The sequence below is a fragment of the Heterocephalus glaber genome, unplaced genomic scaffold, assembly GCF_053883595.1.
Source record: "Heterocephalus glaber isolate CG9 unplaced genomic scaffold, H.glaber_assembly_v1.0 deba00000347, whole genome shotgun sequence".
Classification (NCBI taxonomy): domain Eukaryota; kingdom Metazoa; phylum Chordata; class Mammalia; order Rodentia; family Bathyergidae; genus Heterocephalus; species Heterocephalus glaber.
Genome location: NW_028258143.1, coordinates 38,647,130 through 38,667,782, shown reverse-complemented (window position 1 = coordinate 38,667,782; position 20,653 = coordinate 38,647,130). Strand labels below are relative to the sequence as shown.

General features: G+C 35.6%; 1 protein-coding gene across 14 annotated transcripts in view; it reads right to left on the bottom strand.

Moving 5' to 3' along the window:
• The window catches only part of Pkp4 (plakophilin 4), a 238,119-nt gene that overhangs the window by 111,992 nt on the left and 105,474 nt on the right, over nucleotides 1-20,653 (bottom strand). For all 14 annotated transcript variants that reach the window (XM_004835902.3, XM_013076305.3, XM_021265989.2 and 11 more), the window contains one exon: nucleotides 2,571-2,683. In XM_004835902.3, the coding sequence (XP_004835959.1) occupies nucleotides 2,571-2,683 (113 nt within the window). The remainder of the gene's footprint in view (nucleotides 1-2,570; nucleotides 2,684-20,653) is intronic.

Genomic DNA, 20,653 nt, shown 5'->3' with positions numbered 1-20,653 from the left:
ATTGATAAGTAATTCTAAGTATTGCTTAATTATTATATAGTACTGCTATATTTAAAAATGTTAACAGAGGGCAACCTATGTCTCTTCTGCAACACAGATTCAATCAAAAGTTAGTTCAGAAAACACGCCTATGTTGATACATGTAGAATTAGTTATTTACTTTTGATTTTTTCAGTTTTTTTAGCCAACTTACTTCCCATTTCCATCCTGGTGGATACTTATGTTCTCTGTATTTTTTTGATATTTGCAAATACTTCTGCAATGAGCATCTTTTGCCCCTCCCTTATTCCCTCCTTCCCTCCCTCCCTCCCTCCCTCCTTCTCTCCCTGCCTTCCTTCCTTTGCCATGCATACCTTTCAGAATTTCTCCAGTTTGGTTCTAGGAGTTTGAAATCCTACTCTTTCTTCCTCTTACTGATTCTCACTCATTGTCAAGTATTTTTTTTAAGGCAAGTTTTTAAAATGCAGTCTTTTATAAAATCAGAATACAAAATAATATGTTAAACAAAACATAAATACAAAACTGTCCTTTCTGCCCTCTTTAATACACTCTTTCTCATTTCTGTGGCACACTCAGATGCTTGCTCTCTCTTGGATTCCTTAGCTCTTGTGAAGGTATTTTCATAGATGAAAAGTGGTTCAAATAGAAGTTTCTGTGAGAAAAAGTACACTAGAAAGTCCTATTCTGTCATCTTGCTGATATCACTCTTTGGGTTTTTTTGATTTGTGCTTTATAAAATCTGATTATGAACTCATCTTTAGTGGTGCTATTTTCTCAGATGGGGACAATTATATCTGGGCTCCAAACTCACATACTGTGTAAGTTTGGGGTTTGCCAAGGTGATAGCTGCAGCCCTTTGAAAGTCACAGTTTAATGGAATACAGTTATCTTAAATTCAAATGCACTAATGTGAACACATCCAAGCCCAAATTTCTTATTTCTCATTGCGGCCAATTCTAGAGTTTATTTTGGGGTCTGACAATTGTCCTCAGGCCTACAAAGTAGCTCAAATGCTTTTGGTGCTGTCTTTAATTTTCCTTTCTTTTTGTATTTGGGGCTTTCCCTTCTCTTTTGCCATTTTTCCTAAGTAATGGCTTTTATTATTGGTATAGTAAGAATTTCTAGGAGTTTAAGAGAAATTCTATATTTGCTTAGATAGGTTGGCAGAATAAGAAATCCTAAAAAACTCCTCTCAAATGTTAAATTAATTTTTCTATTAAGATGAAATTCAATGTTGCTAAGCCAGTTGATCCACATTTTTCAGGAATATATAATGTCATATTATTGAGTTTATGAATTTCCCTTTTTGGTGCTACAGCTGCATATAATTTTTAAACAATAATAAAGAGAATTAAAACTAATTTTTGTTTTAACAATTTTCATTTCCCTGATAAATTATTTCATCAGGTACTGCAAAGGCAGAATTAGACATTTATAATTTTGCATTTTGCTAATTTGTCTTACTATAAAAACCTGCTTGAATATTTTTAAATGATTACATAATTTTATACTTGTTTTAAAAGGTCTTATTGACCATATTTGTGTGCTTTATGCCTTAATAAACATATCAATATACACGACTATCAGAAGTCAGTGATGAAAAATCCATGTGAATGCAACTTACCACCCTCATAGTTTAAAATTCATATCAACATTCAGCTAGAAAGAAGAAACTACAAACCACATTCTATTCAGCAAAAAGAAGTTTTCATCTACAAATAACAGATGATACAGAGAAGAAAAATCATGGGGATGGAAATAAATGAGACACAAGTTATTGTGGGCATACCTATCTAGTGTAAATAAACAGGCTTAAAAATGCAAACAATAGAAGTATTTTATAGTAGACTTTCTAGAAATATGTAATTGCTAAGAAAGAAATCTATAGATAAGCAGTGATTTAACCATTTGTAGTGAAGTAATTTTTATAACGATATTTTCAGATAAAGATGCCATTTAAATAAAATAATCATAATTACATGCTTTTTTCAGTAATAAACTCAGTCTGTATTTACTGTATTTCAATGCTCTACCTTTTTTTTGCTTATGGCAGGTAGCTTTATTGTTAGTAGTATTTTTTTGCAAAACATTTATTGGTACATTTTAGATATAGATAATACTCTAAATTATTTCATATAGTAATATTAGTTTATATAGTGGTTTCACAAAAAGCTCAAACTAAATTGAAGCCATTTTGAAAAATATTTAGAAATACTTCCTGGATTAAAAAAAATGCCAGATTCACAGCACCAGCTACTTTTTACCAAATAGCAATTAATTGTGAAATATCCACCAACTGTTTACATATGAGAAATCAAATTTCTGAAGGTAGCAGTTTCTTCTGCTACAGAAGCTTACCAATACTACATAAAACACTTCAAGCACAGAACTGAAGGATAATCAATACTGCAACAGGCTTCTCAAAGTTAAAATACATTGACATTTTTGGTATCAAATACAGGAATGCCAAGTTAAAGAAATTACACAACAGAATCATTTTTTATATCCAGGTCAACTTAGTAAGACATGCAACTTGAAGGTTCATAAAGACAGAGGCTTTCGCCCTGTACCTGGTGCTGGCGATGCTTGGTGATTCTGCTCCAAGCCTACATCTTTCTAGTTGACTGGCAACAATCTGCCTTTCCACTTCCAGTTCTCGGGTGAGTCGTTGAAACTGAAGCTCCTGTGATTCAAGGAAATGAAATGCACATAAGGAGAGGAGGTTTACTGCTCAGGCAGATCTATGAACTAATGTATGTTACAGGAAACACAGGAACATATCCATCACATAAAGCTGTATGTAGTGTAGTCTTATGAAATTAAAGTTTTGGATGGTGTAAGTAACCTAATTTGTGGCTGTTTTAAACCTAAAGGTACTATAGCATATCAGCTTCTGATTAGATTTGGAAACATGAGGTCTTTATTTGCCTTTCTTGTTTTAGGTCTTTTAAACAGTATTCCTGCTGCAGTGGCATATAAATTTAAGGTCTGCAGAGAGCTTACTGGACATGCGCACGTCAAAGGCACTCCAACCCATAAGCTGTTCATCCTCAATGGCTCATTTTTATACCTCTCATACTATACTGTAAGTCAGCACAGCAATAAAAAATGTAAATCTACATGATGAGAATCACTTAAGTATGTTTGATACAAACCATTAACTAAGGAAAAATATTCCAATCTCACAGAAAAATTCTTCCTATATTTACCGATGGGAGTAATCAACACAATTTTGCTACCTCACAAATATATCCATATGCCACTGTATGAAATGAGAGGGAGACAAAATAAATGGAAAAAAGAAAGACTGAGTCATAACATGGAAATTAAAATTTTACTACTCAAAAACTGTAAAGATTAAACGAATTATATTCTTCAACTTACGCTGCATGGAGATAGCAAACAACTTCTATTATAAGAAAAAATGCTAACTTTATTTGCACTTCTCTTATTGTTAGTATGATGGTACTTCAATAAATAGAAAGCATGGCGCACTATAAAACATCTAAAAGATCAACTCAAGTATGTTCCAAGGCTTTAAGCCACAAATAACTAAGAATATCTCAAGATCCCCTGTGCCTTATTACCACCTTACAAGATTATTCAAAGCAAATGCTGAACTGCAAGTAGTTTAATTTAGTAATAACTGTTAGTTCAAAACACCTAGCATATGAACACTAAACCTAGAAATTAATCAGAAACAAAATTACCTAAAATATTGTGAGTATAAATAGATAGTTGTCATAAATTTTGAGAAGCCTATTAGCTCCCTGAAGTATTAAGACACATAGACTATTACTTGATAGCCCTGGCTAGGCAAATTCCACAAGCTATTCTTAAAATAATTATTAAGAAACACTCCCTCAATTTCTTGTCATTTTATGTTATTAAGAATCCTTTTCTACTGAACCCATTTGGTATAGTTGTATTGGATAAGGCATAGAAGAGTAACGTTCAATAATGTGTACAATAAGATAATAAGAATGTGGGAAAATGCCTGACTTTCTAACAATTCCTAGACACTGGCTCTTAATGTGTGTTTAGGAACAAAAGATCAGATTAATACAAACTGTTTAACATTCAAGACCAGGTTAAGATAATCTTATAAAATAATATTATGCCTATCTCTCAGTTTTTCTTTGGTCTTTAATAGCATTGTTTCATATATATATGAAATATTCTAAGGCTTTAAGCCACCTCAAATATATATGAAACAATGCTATTATATCTATCTACCTATCTACCTATCTATCTACCTACCTACCTACCTACCTACCTTTGCCAAAAGACTGGCTACATGCATTAAGCTGGGTCAAGAACACTTTTGTAAATTCCCAGATAGTCCTGAGGCCAACACACTACCTTTGTACTCTAGTTTCAACGGCTACTAGGGATTGAGGGCTGGCATATTTTCCTTAAATGTGGGGTAGCCAAAAGTTACCATACTAGGATAAGATTAAGGAGTGTTTAAGAACATAGGGGAAAAATTCCATTCATAGAAAAAAATTCCATTGCAGTGGATTTTTAAAATCATGTTTTGGTTGCATGCATATGACCTTTTAAACAACCTTTCAAGGAAATGATTGGGAAAATTCCTGCCTGAAGGCACAGGTGTGATACAGTTTCCCATAATTCCTTCCCTCAGTAGAGAGAGGTCTCTTTGGTTCTGCCTAGAAGATGGCGTCATGCCACACTGACTCAGAAACTCTGATTCGAGGAAATAGGAAGCTCTTTTTTTCTCTTTTTCCTTCTTGCTGCACTTCCTATATGAGGCCTCAAATAAAGTTCCTAACACAGAAAATTACCTTCACACACTCTGTGTATCTTTGGAAATTATTAAGTTCCTTTATCCAACCAATTTTGTCCCAAAAATTTGGACACTGTTTTTGGAAGCTCAGTCCCAAGCCTAGCTCTTCAGTCCTTCTAACAAGTGTGAGAATTTAGTAATAATCACTTACTAAATTCCTCTTGTTATGTACAATTAGGAAATTTGATTCACACACCTATAGAAACTGTGTACAGCTGCTGAATTGCTAGGAAAACCTATGTACTCATGATGTAGCTACATTTTCTATTTAGAAGTTAGTTCCTTTAATGTTCTTATGAATGGAGTACAGTCCATATTATATTACTACTGGCCATGGAGCCCAAAAAATTTAACATTACTGTTTTTATCAAAACCCTCCTTACCTATTGTGTCCAAATTTCTCACAAGTAGGACTCACTAAAATATCGAAAGCAGAATATCAGGAAGCTATAAAACATGGAATTTATAAATGGTACCTAACACCTGTGAATATTTACAAGTAAAATATATGTTTGCTTTGTTTCCAAATGACTATTGCACCTGCAGAATATAAGTTGACACCCACAGCAAGACTGGCAGCCAAGATGGATGAGCAGGCCATCAATATTTGACATTTCCGTCTCTACTGGCTTTTTAGACTGACTGACGAGGAAGACAGCATTATGCTATCATATAAAAACATTTAATGATTTTCAAAATAACACTCATTAAGATGATTATGCAGAGATATCAACTATAAATTTTAAGTTTTTATATTTTGTCTTCTAAACACAGACTGTGATACTGATCCTTAAATCAGTATCCAAAATCAGGCATCTAAATGATTGGGAGATTGTATTTGTTCTCTTTTGAAAAAATTATTGTTAAAAGTGCTTGCCAGTATTCAGTATATGACAATTTCATCTGAGTCTGGGAAACAAATGTTACAAGGCTTCTCTTTGTATTTACCCAATCTCTCTCACATAAATACATTAATAAATATTCTTTGAGAGTCAATGAAATAGAAGAAAATAAAGCTTCACTTTCATGATGGACCACATATGGTAGACAGTTGCCCTGCCCAAGGAAGGACCTGCTGTCCTAGCTGCCAGCAAATGGTCTATGGTTGTCAGCTCCTCCAGGGCTGTTTCAGTAGCAAAGAACCTCCTTGCTCCAGGGCACACCCCCACATCCAACCATGGATTGAGGCAGCAATAGGAAGACCAGGCCCATACTCTTGCATTAGGCTTTGCCAGTCTGCATAGTATTTCCCTATCCACTCCTGTTTTTCTTTCCCCTTTCCTTCACAGGTGTTGATCCATGATAAATATTCCCACCCAGAAAATTATCTCAGTGAAAATCCAACTGATACAGTCTTGTGTTTTGGATTTCTTTTACATAATGATTTTGAGATTTACCAGTACCAATGCATGTAGATCTAATGCACTTATTTTCAATAATCAATAGTATTCCACATTACCACCTTGGCAAAATGTTTTTGTTTTTACCACGATCAGTTCTTACATTGTATCTAATTGCTTATACAATAATAAATAGCCTGTAAAAATAAGCATTCTTATGAAAGTCATTTGGTTCACCTGAACCAGACTTCTCCAGAGTAATGACCTAGAAGTAGGGTTGAAAGGTATGCACATCTTCAATTTTGCTTGATAATAGCTGTCAGATTACTTTTCAAGAAACTTTTACTACTTTATATTCTAGCTAGCAGGGTCGGAGAGGTCTGGTTTCTTTTCATTCTTATTCTCACTGATAATAATTTGCATTTGGGGCATCAATCTCCCTTTCTCGTAGTTCATTTTGTTTATCCATTATTTTGTATTTCCCTGATAACCAACATCTTTTCCTAGGTTTACTGGTCACGTGGGTTTTTGAATCTCATCCGTGTCCATCTCTCAGGGGGAAAATTTCTCCCCACTGTCAGTGCCCAGCCTTGTCCTGTTCTGTGAAACAGGTTCCTCACTACCCTTACACTAATGTTGCAGCTTTGTAAAATTCTAGTCGTCGGCAAGAAATTGCACAGGACTCTAGACAGTGGGCAGCCTTCAGACACAGGCAGTACATAACCGTCAAAGGGCAACTTCAAGCTCACGGAGCTTTGGCAGATCCCTCCAAGGGGAATGCCAGGTTTATTACTTACTTAGCTGGGGACTCTTTCATTTGTTTTGATTTCTGTGAATTCCTTCCATGATTTCTAGCTTAGGTTAGCTTTCAAAAAATACAACCCAAATATTTTATTCAGTATATTTAGTTTCACTCAGAGAAGGAAAAACTAGTTAGAATATTGAATCTACACAGCATTTTTCATATTTTCTCTAAATTTCTTGGGGTTATATTCAGGGAAGATTTCTCATTATCTTCAGTTTACTCTTTCTCTAACTGCCCTGTTTGGGCTTATCTCATATACTGTACTTTCTTTTCTAAAGACAGTATTTTCCATTTGTGAGATTTCTAGTTGGTTCTTTTTTCTATCCATCTGTTCTTACATGCTCATTTAGAGTGAAATCTCTCTTTCCTTTGTCTTCTCTTCCTATTTTAGTTTACCTTTACTTAAAAATCCCAAGTTCCTCAGTCCTAAACGAGGCTTTAAATTGGTAACTCAGTGTTTCCTTGAAACTGAATACTAGGATTCTACATATATAGGCCCAAGGCTACTATCTCTTTTCCCTGACTTCCAGAAATGTTTGGTATTAGGTAAACCCCTAATCTCCTCTGATAAACAGATTCATTCTAGTTCTTAGCTTCAGAGACTCTGATGTTGGTGTTAAAAACAGGGCACTCTACTATGGCACCTAGTACCTCTCCTCCTTAAATTCTCACTGATGGTCAAAGTGCTATATTTCCTGACCCTTTCCAACCGCACTTTATGGAAATTTTACTTCAGTTTATAAATGATCCTACTTCTGGGTTACTGACATGCTCCACCTCCAGGCTTCAACTGAAATGCAGTTCCTTCCTGATAATACTGCTTTTTCCTACAACTGTTTTTGGAGGAGATTATCCACTCCTCCATATCCCATGCCAAACGGCCTTGAAGGAGGGAGGTAGTCCCTCCTGGCTCCTCACTAGCACTACTCATCAGCATGGAGTTTAATAATATTCTTCGTTGTCAGTATATGTTACATAATGGTCCTCATTGTCAGCATGATTTTAATCATACCTCCTCTTATATTCTTTATGTCAGTCAGTCATGTTGTCTTTTCTTAAACAGTGAAGAATATTATGTTTATAACTATGTACCAAAATTCATTGTGTGGAAGCTAGAACTATCCAGGTACAGATGCCTATGTGCATTACCACCATTTACTGACTTCAAGTTAGTGTAACGGATTCACTAATTCAGCAACTACTATGATGTCTACAACTATAAAACAGCAGCAGGCACTCAGAGGAGGCTACCACTGATGACACCTTCAACTTTCTGCTCCTACAGTGTCTTAGTTACTTTTCTCTCACTACTGAGACAAAATAGCCAACACCCAAAGTAAAAGGGGGAAAGGTTTATTTAACTCACAGTTTGTAGAGGTTTCAGTCCATAATTGGGTGGCTCCAATGCAGGGTGGCTTAGCAGAGGGTGTTGCAGAGGAGAACAGTACATGGCACCCATTCGGTACCAAAAGCAACAAGGGACCTTACAGCATCATGCTGCCCCTTTTATCTTATGCAGGGTACTTAGGGTGGGTAGCACTCAGACCCTTAATCCTAGTGTTCTCAGGCCTAGCATCGCACCATGAACCAATTCCAGTGTCACACACTCTAAATCTAGCCACCTCTGAAAAAGCCCCACCTGTGACAGCATGAGGCTTTGGGGGGACATCTACACACAAGCCATAACACACAGTCACACTGATCCTTAGTTTCTTCCAGGCTTACTGAAGGGAGTGGCCCCTTCTAAGGCTGGCCTCTCCATGCCTTCCTGCCTTCTCCAGAATCTTGTATCCCCTCATTCCCTTCTTTTTATATAACAGTTTCCCTTCTAATTTAATGTCTAATTTCACTTTTGCTCTTTTTAACATACTGTATCATTCCACACACTGAAGTTATTAAGATCCTGGTTTTTAATGTTTTTATAGTTTCCTAATATAAATTAAAATATATATGTATATTTTTTGAGAGAGGGTCTCATTATGTAGTGCAGTTCAGGCTGGCCTTGAACTATGTAGTGCAGGCTGATCTCAAACTTGCAGAGATCTTCCTGCCTCAGCTTCCTGAGTGCTGGGATTATAGGTGTGCACCACGACACCTGGCCACGATTTTTTTAAATGTTCATCTATATAACAAAAATTTGTTCATACTATCAGTACAAATAAAACACACTGGGGGTCAATATTCCTTTCCATGTCTATAAATCTCAACAGGTTATTATGAATACTGGTTATACCCAAAGAAGCAAACTGACATGGTCTTAAATGTGATAAAATCACTTAAGCAAGCACTGTTACTTCAACCTTTGCTGATTTAAATCTTCTAAAAAATAACAATGTTCTTTTCTGCCTTAGTACACTTGAGAGTTTTATAGCCCTATGTAATATATTAGATTTATAAGATGCAGGGGATTCAGCAGGATATGTCCTGCTCCCATGATAAATTATGGCATGCTCTTCCCTTTTCCCCACATTCAAAAGATAAATAAATTATGGTCATAATCATATCCTTGAGGGTTATGAACCACGCACAGGGTACTATTTTTAAATGAGCTTAATGGTAGAGCAGTTGCCCAGCATGCATGAGGTCCTAAATTCAATCTCTAGCACAAAGGAGGGGAATATTTAAGAGCTATTAAGAAATCCTCAAAAATACAAAATATCATTGTTTAATGTAAGCTGGTGCTATACCAAAGCAGCCATATTAACAAAGGGTCCTTGAACTTCTCATCCTTAAGATACCAGCTAGTACTATACAGGTGATCCCCAAATCAATGCATAATTAATTATAGATATACAAAGCATATAAAGTCTATCCCCTTTGTATTTGTTGTTCCCTTTGTTAAAAGGAAATTTAACAATCAAAAGACTTGAAAAAACTAATACTACCATTATCAGAGAACATGCCACAGGATACTGATAGTGTTTCCACGGGAGGAAGGGGCTCTGAGTCAAATAGGTTTGGAAAATGTAAGGTTCCCTATCTTGGAAATTCAGTGACTACAGCACATTATAAGTTCTGAATAGTCTACCAGCAGGAAATTAGCTATGTTTAACCCAGAATTTTTTTGATTTATTGAAACCAAGCATATCTTTTTCAAGGAACAAATATTAACATCTCAGACAATACTGTTTTGAGAACACAATGTAGGCAATACTGAAAAATGAAGCTCATTTGTTATATTCAGAGATAGCTGAACCAAGGGATACTATGATGCATGATAAAATAAAAATACTTTTTTATAAATTAAAATTTTTATCACTTTTGTCCAGAATGAATATCTACAAAGGGCAAGGTATTAATGAGGGCCAATAGTGTTGGTGCTGTGCCGCTCTGAAAACATGAGGGATGCACACTATTCCCATCCCTTCACTGGATTAGCCACCCTATGGTGTGCCTGTTGCTTCACACATCTTAATCTTATGGTAAAAGAAAAATACACCATACAACTGCCAGTCTATTTTGTATTATAGTAGGAAATATTCTAATAGAAGATGAACAATATTAAGATCTTTATTACTTTATCCTACTAACAAACTACACAATAGGTCAGGTTTTAGCTGGTAACTTTCTTTCAGTTTAGACGGAGGAGATGGAAAACAGTGAAGTTTACCAGATGTCCTAAATTCACATCCTAAAGCTTACGCTCTTATCTGTGACTGTGTCACTAAAGCTCCTTTGTTAGGAAATGAAAATAAAGGAAGAGAGATTTGGGTTTATACTGAAACACTTGTGGAAAGTTTTTGCTTACAGCCATGTGCAGAGGTGAAGCCCAAGGTAAACAGGAAAAGACTGCAAGCTTTCCTATCGCAACACTGATGGCTTCTTAAAAGACTGTCTACTCAACAGTAATTCATGATATGACTTGTTACTGGCTCATCCGCTCTCACTTGGCAATCTCTGAACACCATGCAGGTCTGTGGACCCCAGTGATATCCAAACTCACTATAGTAAGTGAAGTTTTCAATGGTCTGCTAAGTAGCTCCACCTAAATGATGGATACATTCTGGCTTCTACCACAAGGTCACATCTCTCCCACCTCTTGTGTTTTTGGTTTATTTCACCAACACACTAGTTCTCAAAGTACCTTGAACCAGGATCATTTGCACCACTGGAAACTTCTTAGATTCAGAAGGTATGGGGTCCAGAAATCCATACTTGAAGAGATTCTCCAGGAGATTCTCATGTATGCTTAAATTTGAAGTTTGACATTCTAATGGAACCACTATCCTTTCATTCAGGCTCAAACTGCAAGTATTTTCATCACTTCATGATTTCCTCCCTTTCTCACACTCTAAATGGTTCCCCAAGCCACTCCTCTTCATGCTCATGTACTGAACTATTCATGGTAATCTGTACACACCACGCAAGGCTTTTCCTCATTTGTTCCATCCACCTGGAACAACACCCTCCTATGAACACAGTCTGTTATTCCGTCCTTGAGTACAGTGCTCAGTCATGACATCTGCTAAATTTACTACGTTAGAGACTTCCTAAATAAAAGTAGAATCTATACTTCACTCATCTCAGTATCCCTGCAGTTCCTGGCAAAAGCAAAAATAAGAAAACCCTCCCAATTCATCAGGGTGACTTTTATATACATTTTGCTTACAAAACATTGCAAAGATTTAAATGTGTAGACCTCTAAAGTATATTTACACAATGATACAAATATATTATGAACAATCCTATTTGAGATTCTTTAAACATTTCAATTGTAAAAGTAATCATACTCTTCAAATGTTCTAGAAAAATCTATGGTACCAAAGAATATTCTACTTTTACCTAACATCACAGAAAGATATAGAGGTGGAACTGGGAGTAGAACCCAAGTTTCCCAACATTTTATTGACTTGTTTTAATAAACTTGCTCTCTCAGGAATTTCACATTATTAATGGTAGCATGAATTAAGATTTTAAGTCAATAAAGTATGTGTAACCTTAGTGGCATTGCGGCACATTGTAACAGACTTATTGCCATGCCATGCACGGCCTCCTCTTCTCCCCATTACATCTACTTGCCTCCACATGCCGAATTCCCTGATGTCACAGGCATCAGGCCCTGCCTACTAGAAAATCTGGAGCTTTCCAGCTGGGCATGCCATTTTTGAAAAATCTGTCTAATAGTGTGAGAGTATTTTCACTTGCTGAACTAGCAATACCTTCTTTAATTTTCATTTACATCTCTCCTAAAAAGTACAATGCTTTACAAAAAGATACGGTAAGTATAGAATTCTAGTGACATTTTTGTTCATTGAAATTTTCCAGATTTACGTTTAAAATTCATTATATTTGGGGAAGTCCTAGTAGTCAAATGAGGACTGAGGAAAAATGATACAACAAGGAAAATGTGTACTTGGGAAATGTGTCAGCTGTGGTTGTCAGTGACACTGTGGCTGTCATTTTAGAACAAGACAGTTATTTGGCAGAATTAATGTCAAAAATACGTTGATATTTTCCTTAAACTGTAATGTTTTGAATATGTGATTAGCTATTACTTTAAATCTCATTAAGAAATTATGAAAAATAATGACAATAATTAATCTGGTAGTATCTGGAAGTACATATACACTTCAAAATTTATTAAGACCAATGATGCATGTCACCTAATGTTACAGGCTTATTTGGAGGCTAATTGACTGCACAGTATATGATAATAATGTATATAAATCATTGTTTGCTGAAATGGAAAACTAAAAAGAATAAATGACCAACTTCAGACTTCCTCTATGTGCAATACTTACTGTATAGACAACAAAAAATTAAAAAATTATAAGAGAAAAAAGGTCAATCTTTCTTCAGTAGATATAATATATAGTGCTAGGGAGAGAATAGACTAGTTTTAAAAATGATTGACTTAAGGTTTGCTTAGTAACTTAATAAAATATGACAAAGAAAACAAATACTATGTAGCCCAGGAAGATTTTTTTCTTATGACTATGCATTTTACTTTTATTATTGTTCTGAAGACGTTTCATGGCTGAGTGATTGTGTGTCTCTGTGTGTGTGTGGGTGTGCGTACAAGCATGTCCATGTACACATGCAGGGTATAAGAATTATAATGTTCATTATTATTTGTTCCCTAGTCAATTAAATGGTTCCCTGTTAAAGACTGTTACCTGGCTCAAGTTGTATCAGAAGTGATTTTTTTGTCTTTTTTTAAAAAGATATTATTTTATTGGTACATTTTAGGTATACAATATAATGACATTCATCATTGGAAATTTGCACCTTTGCATAATCTCTCTTGGTTCTTATTTTTTCCCCTTTCCCCTGCCCTCCCTTCAACCCCTCCATCCCTATTTATAAAGACTTGGTTTCCATTTTTTCATTTTCTCATATTAATTTCATTCCCTTCCCTTCTTTCCTTTCCCCTAGCCCTCCCACTTCCCCTTCCCCTTTGCCCCTTTTCTTCCTATTTCACATTATCTATTATACCTTTAGTCCTTTTTTACACTTTCAGTTTCTCACACTAGAGAAACTATTCAGTATTTACACATGTGTGTCCTGTTTATTTCACTTAAGAGTATTCCCTCAATGTGCATCCATTTAGCTATAAATGTCTCTAATTTCTCATATTTATGGCTGAGTAGTACTCCATTTTATTTAAAAAACCCCACATTTTCTTTATCCAGTCTCCAGTTGATGGGCATTTGGGCTGCTTCCAAGTTTTAGCTATCACAGATTGTGCTGCTATGAACATGGTTACACATATATCACTGTGGTGTGATTCTTTTAATTCTTTGGGGAAAATACCCAGCAGGGGAATAGCTGGGTCAAATGGGACCTCTAGTCCTATTTCTTTGAGGTATCTCCATACTGATTTCCACAGTGCTTGCACCAGTCTACACTCCCACCAGCAGTGGAGCAGGGTTCCTCTTTCCCCACAGCCCTGCCAGCATTTGTTATTGGTTGATTTCATGATAGCAGCCATTCTTTCTGGAGTGAGGTGGAATCTCAGCATTGTTTTCATTTGCATCTCTCTAATGACCAGTGATGTTGAGCATTTTTTCATATGTTTATTTGCTATTTCTCCTTCTTTATGTGAGAAATGTCTGTTCATTTCAGATGCCCATTTTTGGATTGGGTCTTTAAATTTGGGAGGTCTGATTTTTTTTTAAGTTCTTTATAGATTCTAGATAGTAGACCTTTGTCTGAGGAACAGCAGGTGAAGATTTTTTCCCACATTTTGGGTTGTCTCTTCACTGTTGGTGGTTTCTCTTGCTGTGCAGAAGCTTTTTAATCAGAAGAGATCCCACTTGTTGATTTGTGCTAGTTCACGGGCAACTGAGGTTTTGTTCATAAAATCTTTTCCTACACCAATGTCTTCAAGAGTTCTACCTAACCTCAGTTCCAGCCGATTCAGCATTTCTATTTTAATATTTAGATCTTTAATCCATTTCAATTTTAGTTTATTGCATGGTGAGAGATGATTTTTTTGTCTTAATGTTTTAATTTTTCAGTTTATATGTATGCTTTCATTAATATCATTGTTTTCCCCCTAAATTTCCAGAGATTACTCTGGACTTCTTGAAATGTAAGGTTAAGAAAAATCATTGCACTATTGATAATCATGAGCCATATTTAATCCACAAGGAGTATGAAAGTTACAGGAGAGTGCTGGGGCATATCTAGTTACAAATTGAATCCAAGCTCAATGCACCTACATCCAAAATAATGGTCATTTTTTTCAGTCTTCAGGTCCACAGGTGCTCTTTTCTTCCTGTTTCTTATTTTATGTCCCTCTGTTTTCCTTTGACTCTCCTGATTTCTCGTCCAACACTTGGCTCCTTCCACTGGTTATCAACACATAAAAGCAATTTTAACTTAACCTGTTACCCTTATTGAATATCTGCACATTCCCTATTTGCCTAAAAAAGTACACAAGTTGGGGATAGAGGTGTGTTCAGTAGGAGACTGCACATCATATGTGCAAGGCTCTACCTTCAATCCCCAGCACTTTTGCCAAATAAATAAATAAATTTAAAAGCAGACAAGTAATGTTGCCTTTTCCTTGTGTTAGTTGTATATGGTTCTCATTAGAAGAAAAAAAAATAGTTCTTTGGAAAAGGAGTGCCAGATATGACTAAATGCTATTTTTTCCAGACTAATTTATTGTTTAAAAGAATCTTTCAATTACCATATCTAGACTTTTCCTCTTGTGTACAATACATGCTCACTTATGAAGAAATCTATTTGCTTGTGTTTAGAAGAGGTATAATTTAATAGCAAATGTCTGTTTTGTTAAAACACTGAATGAATGCCAAGTACAGCTCAGGCACTCTGCATATATCATCTGTAACTCTTAATAAAAAGCATACAGGCCAGTTCTGAGTTGAACAACTCTGGAGTGGGAGAGGCAAAATAAATGACCTGCTCAAGTTCACATAGTTAGGAATGACTAGAATTTTAAATTATTGCTCTTTCCATGATAGGAAGCTGAAAAATTAAGGTTGTTTCTTATCTTTTCCTAAAAAGTTATCTTTAGAACTGTAATTAAGTTCATTACTTCAAAACTCTCTTCCAAAATCAAGTAAAGCCCTGGAATGTAATAAGAAGAGCCAGATGTAGGTATACACGGGAACTTATTAATGACAAAGGGGAAATGACATTTAACAAGGAAAGAACGGCTGAAATAGAGAAAATAAAGGTGGTTTACCACCTTTAATGATACACATACATGTACCTATTTACATATATGTAAGTTATGTAGTGAATATAGAAAATATATATAGAATACTTTTATGTTAGGTTGATAGAGGTCTTTTAAAAATAAGAAACCTCAACATTGGAAGGGAAAAGATAAACATATTTAAGTGCATACAACTTTCTGTCTAGAAGAGTATATAAAGGAAGTTAAATGGGGGTAGAGGTGTACAGTTCAGTGATAAAGCATTTATGCATTTGTGCAGCATGTGCAAGGCACCACACACGCACATACACATATGTCAAACAGGGCATGGAAATATTTGTAATGCATAATGAATAACATGTGTTGGGGTTTAAACATTTATGAGCCGCTTAACACTTACGAGCACATAATTTGAGATATAGTACACTAAAGAATGTATGTCTTTAGGATTTGAGACCGGTTTGGATCTCAATCAAGGCTCTCTCCTTTACTACTTGTGTAATACTGGACAAGCCACTTAACATTTGGAAATCTCAGTTTGGGTATCCATAAAATAGGAATAACACCCACATCAAAGAGGAGTTGGTATGAAGTCTATACAGAATGTGTTAAATGTTGTGTAAACTCTGAAACTGTTTTTAAAGAAGCATTAAAAAGTAAAAACAAACAAACAAATATTAAATAACACACTTAAGAACCTAGATTCACCTGCCAAAATTTGGAAATAGATTTTAAATTCCTAAGTAGAAAAAAAATAAAGTAATTTGTAGTACAGGTATTTTGTATAACATTTTTACAAAGTTCTTTAGCATTGTGCAATGTTATTATATGATTCACCTAATAATTTACCTCTTTCAATTTCTGATCATATTCTGTTTTTAATGGCCTTGCTTTGTCATGCTTCGTTTTTGCACCTTAGTCCTCATATAAGGAGGACCCAATTTTACACATGAAACCACAGAAGAAAGCAATGGCTGAAGCACCACTAATGACAAATGACAGAGAGAAGAGTGTTTGCACTTTTCTACTATCACAATGACCTATTTTCTACTTATTAAGCTACAAAACTAGTCACTTGCACAAAATTAGGGGCTTTTGTGACACATGATTTCTTTATAGCAGACCAAAGATATCAAAATATCAATGTTAATGGTAGTATAGAAATGGTAGACAAATTTTTAAGATGCTCTTTTAATATTCAGATACTGACTTCAGGCAACCCAGTCTTTTATTCAATGTTTCCCACCACACTATTTTATTAGGAAATTAATTCCTATGTCTATTTTATGAAAATACTGAAAAACAAAAGCTATTCTGCCTTTATTTTTATGAAATTACTCTGGATAGTAGGTTTTATGCTGACAACACTTATCTCAGGTTAACACACAAGAAAAGATCAGGCTTACCTCTAGTATCTTCTCTCCTAGAATATGGCATGAGAATGCTATCTCTGGACCAACTCTCACTGAAGTAACAGATTTAGCCAGTGTTCATGCTCAAGGCCCAAGGCTCATACAAGCAGAGGCCAGCACACCGGCTGGTACTCTGTTCAAGGTCACAACAATCTTAGCTTCTGAGACCATATATGCCTGGGTGTGTGTGTGAACATAATGAAAAGACTGAGTCCCTTTGGAAAGAAAGGACAACAGAATTTCTCAGAGACTCACAATCTTCTTAATCCATCAGCAGAATAAATAAAAGGGCTGCAGAAAGACTCTGGGTGATCTCGATTCTTTTGAGAGAAGACTGGATCTATGCACCGGGCCAAGAACCATAAAGGGAGCAGGCCTTCATGAGGCACAAAAAATATACATTTCTTCACAAAAAAATATCCTGGGATCCTTGCAATTCACATTGCAGCATAAAATGTATAACAGAGACAAAGTGTTCATTCAGAAGGATCCATGCTATTTCCCATAAAAAGCGAGGAGAAAACCAACTAATCAGTACAACGGATGAAAAATTTTCTTTGCAGTGTATAAGGGGTGATCAAAACATACAAAGAATGTTTAAATAATAATAAAAGAAGACACACTGCCATTAATCTCTCTGAAAATACTCCCCTTCCATTCAAATACATTTATCTTATTGGTCTTGCCACTTTCTGAAGCAGTTCCACAAGTCCTCTTTTGAGATTGTCTTTGTGAAGTATGATACAAAATATGGTGAATGCTATGGCCAATGCCATCCAACAGAAAGGCAGCTTGTAAAAACATTACAGTGTGTCCTCATCCACTGTATTCACTGGATCTGGCCATGGGACTTTTGGCACTTCCCTAAAGTCAAAATGACCATAAAAGGTAAATGTTTTTAATTAATTTAAGCCATCAAGGCAGCCATAATGGTGCAACTAAAGATGTCAAAGGGGACTTCCAGAACTGCTTCAGAAAGTGACAAGAATGATGGGATAATTGTGTTTGAAGGGAGAGGGAGTATTCTGAGGGGGGTTGTGGCAATGAGCCTTTTACTGTGAGAAATTTTTAAAAATTTAAATATTCGCCATATTTTTGGGTAAGGCTGCCTAACTTTTGCCAGCTCTTTCCAGAGTTTTCTCATTCACTCAAGAGGAGACTGCATTTCTTTCTTTTACAGAAGCATTGCCCCTGACCTTCCCTCATTCATTTGCTGGAGGACCCTCTAAACTACTCTAATTCCTCAGCTTGTAGTAGCACATACCTCCCTACACTCCTGGTAAGTTTCATCAACAGTAACAATATTGGCTGATATTTGCTCAGCATGTACTATGCTATTCTAAGCCTTGGAATCTCACTAAGGCAGTGGGCTCTTAGAAACGGTGCCTATGAGGTAGGGATGGTTATATTTATTATTCTCCAGAGAGAGGCACTGAAGTTAAGCAACTTATCCCTGGTTACAGGGAACACAGGGGACAGAATGGTGAGTGAATTCCCTAAGACTCATATAAGTGCCTATGTTGTTCATGCCTCTGCTATTCCCATGGCTTCAAAGTAATAACTGTGTGGTTATGAACCACACACCTACAACTTCATCCTATATCTTCTTGACCCAGGTGCAAGTCAATGTGTCCAACTGTCTAATGTGTCTCTTAATCTCAAGGTAAAACGAAAACATTTCAAGGAAAAACATCCAAAACATAACCTATAAGTTTATTCTTACAAATTCTAGCAATCTGTTTCCAGTTACTTCCTTCAGACTCGAGCATCAGCTTTGATATTCTATCTCCTATCATATTCTTCACAGGAAAACTGGTCCTGTTCTATTATTCACTCTTCTTGAATGCAAGTCTAAATTAAAACAAGTCATTCAAGTAGTATTGTTATAAATGTTACAAATATCAGATAAGTAAAAATATATGATTCCACAAGTCTTAGAATTTTCTTGATTTGCAGAACACAGTATATCAGAATGGCACATACTTAGCTGGATTTAAGAATGGCAACATTTTCATTACAATGGCTGCTAGGGTGATAAGTGCTTCCAAAAATCTTGCATTTAGTTGAAGTGTGACTGAAAAATATGGTCAATGCTTATTTAGAAAATTACAGTTAAAGACACTGCCATTAACCTCTCTCAAAATACACCTCCCCTTGCTTCAAACACACTTATCCCATCCTTCTTGCCTCTTTTCTGAAGCAGTTCTGGAAGTTTTCTTTCGTGAGTATCTTTAGTTGTGCTCTCCTGGCTGCAGAAATGTCCTAAATTTATTCAAAATATTTAACTTTCATAGTCATTTTGACTTTGGGAGAGAGCCAGAAGTTACACGGTGTCATACTGGTGAGTAAGGTGGATGAGGACACACCACAATATTCTTACAAGCCTGCATTTCCACTAGATGGCACTCAGCAGTAGCATTCACCATGTTTTTTGATAACATTTCATAAAGACACTTATGAAAGAGGGCTTCCAGAACTGCTTCAGAAGTGGCAAAAATGATGTGTGTCCTAAGCAAAGGGAAGTTATTTGGAGTTGGATTAACACATTTCCACCAGGTAGTACATGTATGACTGTCCGTTGGCAAACGAATCTAATCACTTTTATTGGTCTTTTTAGTAATAAAATTAATAAAAAGTGTATAAATATACTGAATCTAGTTAGTTGCTTGAATTTGAATAATCAATGCCCAAATATAAATATTGATATACTATTCATACCAGTTAAAAATTACAGTAAGCAAAATTATTTCACTGAACTAAAATTTACTTATATTCAGTAATAGTTTATAATTAATTCTTTAAATTTTAACATGAAAGTCTTACAAATACCCCATTGCTGGCATATATAACATGCATTTACAACTACTGTACCACAAATTGGCTGTTACAATTTTTTTATATCATTTTAAAGTTTTCCTTAAGTAACTGTAATATTATGGCACATAGTCTTCTAGATCAACACCTTTCTTTGCATTACTGTAATCAAAGACCCTGCGAGAAGTAGTACAAACTGCCTGATGGGATAGTCATGTATGTACCACCAGTGGTTCAAGCCATCGGGAATGATCAAATATTCAAATTAGAGCCACCAGGTAGCGAGACATATGAATTATGGCCCCATCACGAATGTGTTAATGACAATGTCTTTTACTGTGATAAATTTTTATATCCACCGTGTTTAAAAATGAAAAAGGATAAGGAGGAGGAGAAAGAGGAGGAGGAAGAGGAAGCGGAAGAGGAAGGGGAAGAGGAAGAGAAAGAGCCACATTGCTGCATAAGTAGTATCTATCTTGATTTCTCCATTCTGAATTTGCTGAGTTCTGTTTTTAAGCTCATTATTGTCAATATATCTGATTGAGAAAGAAGCTAAACAAGTCCCAGGTGAGACCACCATAGTAACAGGCTTGCCACAAATTCTTTGGGGAGGAGAATTTCACAGAAATATTTGATTGCCTATTCACACTCTTGATTACAACACACTGAGCTGTTAAACTAAATTGTAAGCCATTAGCGTACTGAAGGAACTTTAAAAAATAAACGACCCTGTGTGAAGTATTTTTCACACATACATTCACATTGAGATGTGTTTAATTGTTTGTAGCCCATTTCCCTTTTATTTAGAAAAGGAGGAAAAATCTTTAAACTATTTCAGAACTTGCT